Consider the following 10,835-nt stretch of genomic DNA (forward strand, 5'->3'; position numbering starts at 1 on the left):
TCTTCCCCTAAGTACAGATGACTTAATCAATGAAGTAGCATCGATTTTTGGGTTTTTGGGGGGGGCGGGTACTAGGGATTAAATTCAGGGGCACTTGACAGGGTCTCACTGAGTTGCTCAGCACCTTGCTTTTACTGAGGCTGGGTTTGAACTTGCTCTTCCTACCTCAGCCTCCCACCTCAGCCTCCCGAGCCACTAGAATTACAGGTGTGTACCACCGTGCCCCACAAAGGGTAGCATCTTGTTCACCTATTCCTGGCATCAAAACTATGCCTGACATGTAGATACTGGTAAATATTTGCTTAATGAAAACATTCAAAAAGGGGGAAAAAATAGTGGGGGGAATTAGAACTCTCTTCTGCAACTGTATTGTAAAAAAAAAATGCACAACACAGAGCATTCCACTTTTTCTATAAGTCACCTAGATAGACCTTTTGTTGAAACTCCAATACAGAAATAAGCAGTGGTGGCTGAAGTTCTCAAAACTACTACTTAGAGTCTCAAAATAAGTTTCGAGGTACCACATTAAGTTCTTTGAAGAAATTAAGTGATTGGAATTATATAGAAGACAGTTAATAATAGGGATTCCCTGGAATTTTACTTTCTGCAGTGTGTACAGGGTAAGCAACTTAACCCAGGCTTTCTTGGGCTGAACATTTGATTTGATTTCTAAAGCCCAGCCTTACTTCAGCATCCACAGCTCTAGTCAGAAAACAAAAGTGCCTATATTTACTTATTTATTTACTTATTTATTTTATTTGTATAATAGATGAAAAATTGGAGGATCTTGCACATTTATATTTATGCTTTCCAAACTTTTTTAGCCTAAGGGTTTTATGAACAGGGAAGGAATCTTCAAGCTTCTAATTTTTCTTTTTTTTTTTTTTTTTAAGGAAGTGAGACAGGGAGGGGGAGAGAGAGAGAGAGAATTTTAATATTTATTTATTTATTTTTAGTTATCGGCGGACACAACATCTTTGTTTGTATGTGGTGCTGAGGATCGAACCCGGGCCGCACGCATGCCAGGCGAGCGCGCTACCACAGCCCCAGCCCAAGCTTCTAATTTTTCAATCAGTGATTTCCTTGGAGTTTTCCTGATTGTTGGAAAGATCATATGAATATATTCACATACCTCGTTTCATTTGTCATCAGCAATATCCAGAGTAGCAGGTTGTATGGGAGGAAAAGAGTCTCTTAACTACAGAACAAAACATTCCTGTTAGAAGCAAACTCTGATACCATGGTTCAGCCACAACACAAATGGCTTAAACACGGGAATTTCAGTTTACTTTCAGCAGGATCATGATGGTTCTCTGAGCTTATATACTTGGAAGTTTTGACCAAATCATACATCTTACATGTTAAATATTTTCCAGGTGTTTGTTATTGCCAGGCCTGAGTGACTTAGAGCCCTCTCTGTCAAATTGAGACCACACCGAATAAAAAAGGTTTCTGTTGGTTTTGGACAAAAATACCAAATGTTTTTATAATTTAAACCATAATAACCATTAATATTTCATCTGCACAAAATATGGTTTGGACTTGTAGTACTATTTAATATAAACCTGGACTGTAGAAACTTACTTCAAACTTGGACTTTACCTGGCCAATTACTCTTTGGGATGTATACTTGCCTGTGTTGAAACAGTAACTAAGCTAGGTATAAACCAATCTGTTTAAGAGCTGAAATGGTATGAATCAGTTTAATCTCCATTCACTTTTTTTTTTTTTTTTTGGTGAGGGGTACCAGAGATTAAACCCTGAGGCTCTTAACCACTAAGCCATATCGTCACCCTTTTTTTTTTTTTCCCCTAATGTTTTATTTTGAGATAGGGTCTCACTAAGTTGCTAAGGGCCTTGCTAAGTTGCTGAGGCTGCTTTGACCTCCTGAGGCACTGAGATTTCAGGTGTGTGCCACCACACCCAGCCTCCATTCACTTTTTTTTTGGAGGGATGGGTATTGGGGATTGAACTTGGGGACACTCAGTCCCTGAGCCACGTCCCCAGCCCTGTTTTGTATTTTATTTATAGTCAGGGTTTCACTGTGTTGCTTAGTGCCTTGCTGTTGCTGAGGCTGGCTATGACCCATTATCCTCCTGTCTCAGCCTCCCAAGCTGCTGAGATTACAGGCATGCACCATCATGCCTAGCTCCATTCACTTTTGATATAACTTGAATTCAATTGTTAGTCCTGGTGGAGAACCCAGTGGTTAATAGCATGTAATCATAATTTTATATAATATGTAGTCATTGTGCTACTGGAATACCATGACTCTAGTGGATGTGAAAAGTAGATGTATAAATGGCTAAGTATTGTGGGGCATATTTTCCCAAGTTCAGTTGCTCAGACCATAAAAAGATGCATTTTGATCAATTCATACCTATGGTACTTGAAATTTGCTTTCATTATGTTACTGTGGAGTCGGCACGACTGTAATCCTAGCTACTTGGGAGTCTGAGGCAGGAAGATTGCAAGTTTGAGGCCAGCCTTAGCAACTCAGACCTTCTCTTCTCGAGCACCATGTTCGATCCCCAATAATACACACACACACAAAAAAAAAAAAAAAGAAGAAGAAGAAGAAGAAAGTGTTACTGTGGAAGAGTCAGAAAGGAACTGATCCAAGAGATTTAGTTTCAGAAATAATGTAGAAATCTCATTAGTTTCTTACAGGCCATTCTGGAGATACAACCCATGTCCATCAATCAGAGCATTTCTGTGGTATTCTAGAAACTTGAACTTAAAAGTTGATCTTTTGAATTTACTTTGTAATCTTAGAAGCAGTTTAATTTTTGGCATGTATTTATTGATTCTGTTACAAAGTATTTTTCTCTCTCCCTGCGTCTCCTAGTCTTCTCCAAGTTACCTTAAAGAGATCCTGGAGCAGCTTCTTGAAGCCATTGTTGTAGCCACAAATCCATCAGGACGGCTCATTAGTGAACTTTTTCAGAAACTGCCTTCTAAAGTGGTAAGTGATATGATTAAACACAGATGAATTAAGGTGATAAATTTTTTTTAAGTATTTCAAGAATTTTATTATTAGTGAATAGAGTAAGATTAAAAGGAACATGTTGGAAGTGTCCAGGATATCCTCCTCGTGACCTCAGCAGCAAGCAGAGAACATGGTCTGTCATTTTACTTGAACACAGTGTTGTTTTTTAAAAGGTAATGATTTTGTCAGTCTGTCTGTCGCTGGGGGTGGAGGGCCAGATCTTGCTGTGTTGCCCAAGCTGGTCTCAAACTCATGGGCTATTTTTGATTGCCATTCTTTTTTGTTATTATTTGTTATATTTATTGTGATAAAATATATGTAACATAAAACTTACCATTTTAGCCATTTTTAAATGTACAGTTCTTTGGCATTAAGTTCATTTACATTGTTGTGTAATCATCACTACTGCCTGCCCATCTGCAGAACTTTTCATCTTCCAAAACTGAAACTTCCTACCCATTAAGTAACAAATCCACTTCCCTACTCTTTCAGCCCCTGACAACCACCATTCTACTTTCTGTCTTTTATGATTTTACTATTGAGGGGATCTTATATAAGAGGAACCATACAGTGTTTGTCCCTCTGTTGACTGGCTTGTTTCACTTACCACAATGTCTTCAGGGTTCATCCACGTTGTAGCATGTGTTAGGATTTCCTTCTTTTTTAATGATGAGTAAATCCATTATAATGGTATACCACATCTTGTTCATGCATTCATCTGTGAATGGACACACGAGTTGCTTCCATGTTTTAGCTATTGTGAATCATGTTGCTATGAAGATGGGTGTACTAATATCTCTTCAGGACCCTGCTTTCACTTTGGGATATTTACCCATAGGAAAATTTTCTGTAGCATATTGTAATTTTTTACTTTTTTGAGGAATCACCATATTATTTTCTTAAAATTTTAAATCATACAATGAAAGTAATCATTATATCTTTCTAATCAAATCCACACCTAGAATAGCAGTGATCATACGCTTGCTTTCTGTCATAACTGTCCTACAGCCATTGAAGATGCATCTTTAAATAACCAATTTTATCGGTGACTGATGCATTCTCTCATCAGTCAGCAAGTACTTCTTGCATATCTATGACATGTTGGGTGTCTACATGGCAGTAACACAAAGGTAAATATGGCATGGTCCCTGTTCTCAAGAAAATCAGGTAGTGGAGGTGGATAAAAGAAGAAATGATCACAGTGGGGGTTAAATCTATAGTGGAGTGCTTCTGAAAATATACTCTTACTTAGAAATATTAGAATTCTGGGACCATGAAAGTTTTTGTGGTTTCACAGGCAATGATATGAGTTACATCTGTAACCGTGTTAATTTTCTCTTGTATGTGAAACTATAAAGGGTTCTTTCTGATCCTTTAAAAGCTTTCACTTTCTAGAAAATCTTCTTTGTAGAGTGAGAAAGTATGCGAGGCAAAATATGTAATCAGCTCTCTAGGAAATCAAGGAGCGCTAAGGGAGGAAGAACTTCCTCTCACCTTGCCTTCTGAGGAAAGAGAAAATTTCCTTTTTTACAAATAAAAAAGTTTAGGTGTTTATTTTATCATTAAAGAATAATCTTGGAAACAACCCAAATGCTCGTTAATAGACAAATGAATAACCAAAGAAATTGTTTATTCAAACAATAGAATATTATTCAACCTTAAAAAGGGAGGAGATTCTGAAACATCCTACAACATGGATGAATCTTGAACATAAGCCAATGAAATAAACAAATCACAAAAGGATGAATAATGTATGACTCCTCTTGTATTAGGTTCTTGGAATAGTGAAAGAGACAAAAAGTAGAATGGTGATTGCTATGAGGGTAGGGGAGGGGAGAAGCACAGTCCGACTTCCTCTGAACCTCTTGCAACTGCAGTTATTTCCTTCAAGGCACAAAACTTGCAGGAGAGCCTGAGGGTAGTGAATGATTCTAGGCATTGTGAAAGCCTCAGTGGTATCCCCCAACATGTCCAACCCCTGGAGATAAACTAGTATTTGATAAATTAGAAATTACTTATAATTTTGCTTCATTTCTTTCATATAATTTCATTTAAAAATATTTTATTTTGAAAAGCCTTACTTTGATTAAAGCATTAATAAAAGCATTAAGTTAAACATGAAGCAACAAATTTTTATGATTTCTTATAGTTCCTTGTGGAAGTTTATATGAAATATTATATAATTGTTATTTATATTGTAAAATTTAAAAAGCTTATAAAGAGGCCCATTAAGAACTTTTTTCTGGCTGGGGATATAGCTCAGTTGGTAGAGTGCTTGCCTTGCATGCACAAGGCCCTGGGTTCAATCCCCAGTACCACACATACACAAAAAATAACTTTTTTGATTGCTATCTGGGGACCTTAAATTTAGACATTTATGATTCTGTGAATTTAGAATTTTATGTTAAATTGTAGTGTATTAATTGTGTAGAATGTGTAACTGTCAATAAGAGTAAACTCTACAACTTGCTGTTGTATATCTGTTGAATATTTCATTAAGCTTCCCAACCCCCACCCCCCCAGTACTGGGGATTGAACCTAGAGATGCTTTGCCACTAAGCTGTATCCCAACCCTTTTTATTTATTTTGAGGCAGGGTCTCACTAAGATGCTGAGGCTGATCTTGAACTTGAGATCTTTCTTCCTCAGTCTCCTGTCTCTGGGATTACAGGTGTGTGCCACTGCACATGGCTCATGAAGCTTCTTAAAATAACATTGTATTTTGTTTCAGATATAAAAATATACTGTATGTCTTTATATCTGTGAATGTCACAAAGCTGCTCAGTTTCTTGGTTGACAACATATTGTCAGTATGCTTCTTGTTTTTTCATTAGCTAGCTGCTTTCACTCATTGAGCAAACCTGGGTTTTTGTCTTCCAGCAATATCCAGACTATTATGCAATAATTAAGGAGCCTATAGATCTCAAGACCATTGCACAGAGGATACAGGTATGAAGGTGGCCATATGTAATCATATATGGTTTGGAGCAGATTGGCCTATGGACTTAGAGAATTTTAGAAAGCAGGGAAGTGGATATCTCTTTAAGGGTTATTAGTATTATCAAATAATATAAACAAAGTAGTACAACTTGCAGTTTTGGATTAAGGACAAAAATTAGGGCTAGGGGTATAACTAAGTGGTAGAGTGCTTGCATGTTTTGGGGAGGCTGTGGGTTGAATCCCCAGCATCAAACAAAACAGAACAAAATTGCTTTAGGGTATCTTAAAATAAACAACAGAATTTCAAGTGCAAATAAATACTATGCTTTCTTTAACCTTCTTCACCTCTTTCCCACTCAGTTTCCCTAGAAATGATAGATGTAGTTCACACCCATATGGACTTGCTATATACCTAGCTCAGTGCTATGTATATTGGCTAAGTCATTCTTACAATGACTATATGATGTAGATCCTGTTATTCCCATTTTAAATATTATAACACTAAAGTATGGAGATTTGTAGCCAAATAGGTACTAAATAAGTATTACCTAATTGTGAATGTATGATTAGGATTTGCAGTTTGATGATTATATGTTAAGGTAGGTGAATGCAGAAAGATATACATTCTTCCAGAAATCTAGTTTCTAGAGTGGAACTTGCTTCTTTTCCTAGCTCTTCATCTTAACTAGCTGTATCACTTGGGTCATGTGACTGTCTGCTTCCTCTGCTGTATATTGGGTATAGTATAACCACTTGGCTGTGATGATATATGTAAACTGTCTCATGTAGTAACTATTAGATGAGCCCATAATCACTAGGAATCACTCATCTTCCCAGGGTAAGAAGATTACACTACTCCTGGGAGACAAAGCAAAAAGGAGAACAATGTGTTACTTAGTCTCATTGAGTAATGAGAGTGTGGCACGGTGGTTTGCTAAGAGAGAGAAATTTCCTTGGCTCTAAATTTTAAGACAGCAACAAATTAAAAAGTAACAATGTAGTAATTATTGATTCCATAGATACATTTTCACAGAATGTTAAAATTCGGACTAACCAAATTATCATCTGGTTTTGAAGCAGCCCAATAAGTGCACAGAATGCTCACTTTCTGATTCCCTTGGTCTTCATCTATCTAGGGGGAATGATGTTTTCGTAATACTGAAAATCAAATCAGATTTTAAACACCTCTAAGTCAGTCCCAGTCTTCTCTCTTTGCCTTTTTGCCTCATCTTGTTCTTTCTTCTGAAGTTCCCAAAATAATATTCTTTTGCCATCATCCTGATCAAGATCCTTGTCATCTTATTTCCAAATTATTGGAATAATCTTTCCTACCTCTCTGATCAAAAAGCTCTCTAGTCACTTTCTATATCTTGCTTCCTAACCCTGGCTTTCTTCCCACTATTCCACAGCTCAGAAACTTAATGTCACTTGTCACAACAACTTGTACCAGTTCCATAATAATAATCAACTCTGGCTACCGTAAGCAGAAAAGGAATTTATGAAAAAGAATCGCTTATGAAATTGTTGGAATGAAACACTGGGGAACTACTTTTGGGAAAATAAATAGAACTCAGGGATGTCATGGTACTGCCAAGATTACACACAACCTCCTTGTAGTACAATTGTTATTACTACTGTCATTTGCCACTGTGGGCCCTGCTTAGATTCTCTTCCTCTGCAGGAGTCAGTAAGAATTCCTGCCATTCCCTGGCCATTGCTTTAGTCACTGAAGACCCAAGCACAAATTAGCTTGTCCGTGATTATTTCCCTTTGCCTTGCTGATAGGTTGTGGGTAAAGCAAACTTTTGCCCACTTTCACCCTCATGGTGGGAAGTAGGGCCCTCCCTGTCACCTGTTCTAGGATTCCTTCCAAATAAGACAGGCATTCAAAAGTGTTAGTTCCACATAACAGATAACCATCCAATCTCCATTGCCTGCTTTTTTTGGATTCTGCCTCATTTTGCCTTTGCCTGTCCATACACTTTTGTGCTACAGTTGTACCCTTCCCCACCCTCCCCACTTAAATTGGTTTCTTTCAGTTTCTCTAGAACTTCTTCTTCCTGTGTACTTATATCATTAAGTACATGTATACACATTATATGTGTGTCTTTTACCTAGCATGCATTCCTCCCTCCTTTCCTTTGTAAATTGAGGCAACTATGTGAGTATTTCTAGGTTATTTTGGAACAAGTGAGCTTTAAGATGTGACAGCTCTGGCACAAAAATAGTACATAGAAAATGTTAACCTCTATGCTGGACTGATTTTATAATTTACCTGAGGTGGTCCTAATAACTCAAGGGAGTTTTCCTTCACACTGTTAAGGCCACTTTAGTGAATTAGTATTCATGAAGCACCCAGAACAGAGCTTGGATCATTGTAAGCATGTGTTGGCTAACTAAAACATTTATCTTACTTATTTTTTTTAATTAAGTTTTTTAATGAAAATAATGTAGTTCTGGTTTTGTTACCTATTATAAAAACTTATTTGTAAATGGGTAGTAGGAATAATTTATGAAAGAAAATTACATATTGTTCACATATATACTTTCCAATAAAGTCTTAGACTTATGGTGACAATTTTAAAATATGTGGAGTTCTTTTTTAATTAAAGGTTTTACTGATATTTTTTAACATTTATTAAGAGGAACTGCTATGTTTTGTTGTTTACTGTAGAATGGAAGCTACAAAAGTATTCATGCAATGGCCAAAGATATAGATCTCCTAGCAAAAAATGCCAAAACTTATAATGAGCCTGGTTCTCAAGTATTCAAGGTTAGTTTTTTGTTGTTGTTATTTTCATTGATAATAGTAAATACTTTAATTTAGGTTCAATAATTTTTATAACAATTATATTGAGGTATGTCACGTGCCATAAATTTTGCCCATTTGTTTATTTATTTACTTAGGGATTGATCCCAGGGGTGCTTAACCATTGAGCCACATCCCCAGCCCTTTTTAATTTTTGAGATAGAGTCTCACTGAGTTGCCGAGGTTGGCTTTGAACTTGAGATCCTCTTGCCTCAGCCTCCTGAGCCACTGGGATTGCAGGCATACTCCACTTTACCTGGCTCAAATTTCACCCATTTAAATTAAAAGACCCAATTTGATGGATTTTAGTGTATTCACAGAGTTAGCAGTCACTCTTTTCCCCCCCACCATCCCCAGCCCTAGGGAACCACCATCTTTTTGTCTTTGTACATGGTAACTATATACTTAACTTTCTAAAGAACCAGCAAACTCTTTTCCAAAGTAGATGTATCATTTTACATTCCCATTAGCGATGTACAAGTGTTGAAATTTTCTACATTCTTACCAACACTTGTTTTCCATTTTGATCCTAATGGGTGTAAAGTAGTATGTTATTATGGTTTCATTTGCCTTTATGTAATGAATAATAATTCATTTTTACATGTGTGTATTGGCCCTTTGTATGTCTTTGGAGAAATGTCTATCCATATCCTTTGCCCTTTTTTTAATTGGGTTACTTCTCTCTTTATTTTTGAGTTGTAGGCATTCTTTATATATTCTGGATATCATGCCCTTAAGAGATATATGATTTTTGAATATTTTCTCTCATTCTCTTGTCATTTCACTTTTGTGATAGTGTTCTTTAATGCACAAAAGTTTTTAATTTTGATGAAGTCCAGTTTATGTATTTTTTTCTTTGGTTGCTTTTGTTTTAGGTTATTACTGCCCAGTCCAAGTTCATAAAGATTTACACCTATATTTTCTACTAGGAATTTTATAGTTTTAGCTCTTACATTTAAATCTTTGATTCACTTTGAATTGATTTTTGTAATTAATAGGTAATAGTTCAAATTCATTCTTTTATATGGGGTATTATCCTGGCACTACATATTGAAAAGATTTCTTTCCCCATTGATCATCTTGGAACCCTTGTTGAAAATCATTTAACCAAGATGTAGGAGTTTAATTCTGTATTCTTGGTTCTGTTCAGTTCATTTAAGTGTTTGTTCTTATGTCAAAGTAAGGTTTTTTAATCCTTTTTTTTTTTCAGCTAAATATTGATTTATTCCCTGCATTTAAATTTCATAAATAATAAAAAGCAACATTTATAGTGTAAATACAATGTAAAATAGCTTTTCCGTTGCTCTGTAATTCCCTCTTAGAAATTTTGTAGTCCTGCTTGTAGAAATTCCTTGAATTAATCACATATCATTGGGAATTTAGGAAAGAATGCTCAGAAAATCTTTTAGTAGTAAAATCATTAGATTTTCCTGAACCCTGACCCAGATACTATTGCTATTGCTAGTTAATGTTAACTCTATCTTTCATCTTTTGAGAAAGTTTGAGTGAAAATCGGAAACGAATTCTGAAGTCCTGTGTTCTTAGTCCTTGGATAAGACATTTTGGTAGTATATTACTGATTGTTAGTTGATACAGTTAAAAATTTTACTTTTCAATCTAATTATTTTTCTAAACCTGTTCAAGAGAAAGAAAACCTTGGATTTGACTTTTAGGTTGTATACAACTAGGATTTGTTGTATTTTACCATCAGATCTTTGCATATTACTTCACTAACTGTGAAAGAACTAGAAGCTTTTTGCATTTAATTAGTGACAACTTCATGAAGATGTTTGAGAAGCTTACAGAAAAGTTAGAGGATGCAGCTTTGTGAATGTTGAATAGATGTCAGCTCCAAATGGAAAGAGTACCATGAAAGGTGCCCAGTGTGTGAACAAGGGAATTTTTTTTCTATTCCTTTTTTAAGCTGAGTAACTTTATTTTGACAGGATGCAAATTCAATTAAAAAAATATTTTATATGAAAAAGGCAGAAATTGAACATCATGAAATGGCTAAGTCAAGTCTTCGAATGAGGTAGGTTAAGAAATATTTAAGATCTTTATTAATTTTCTTTCTTTCTTTTTTTTTTTTTTTTTGGTG

General features: G+C 35.7%; 1 protein-coding gene and 1 non-coding gene across 2 annotated transcripts in view; both read left to right on the forward strand.

Moving 5' to 3' along the window:
* The window catches only part of Pbrm1 (polybromo 1), an 86,249-nt gene that overhangs the window by 6,654 nt on the left and 68,760 nt on the right, over positions 1 to 10,835 (forward strand). The window contains exons 5-8 of the mRNA XM_048801016.1: positions 2,849 to 2,965; positions 5,869 to 5,937; positions 8,603 to 8,701; positions 10,684 to 10,769. Of these exons, the coding sequence (XP_048656973.1) occupies positions 2,849 to 2,965; positions 5,869 to 5,937; positions 8,603 to 8,701; positions 10,684 to 10,769 (371 nt within the window). The remainder of the gene's footprint in view (positions 1 to 2,848; positions 2,966 to 5,868; positions 5,938 to 8,602; positions 8,702 to 10,683; positions 10,770 to 10,835) is intronic.
* Trnaa-ugc lies at positions 5,238 to 5,311 on the forward strand. The gene has a single exon. It is a non-coding gene; the product is annotated as a tRNA-Ala (tRNA).

Source organism: Marmota marmota, unplaced genomic scaffold (genome assembly GCF_001458135.2).
Source record: "Marmota marmota marmota unplaced genomic scaffold, marMar, whole genome shotgun sequence".
NCBI lineage: Eukaryota > Metazoa > Chordata > Mammalia > Rodentia > Sciuridae > Marmota > Marmota marmota.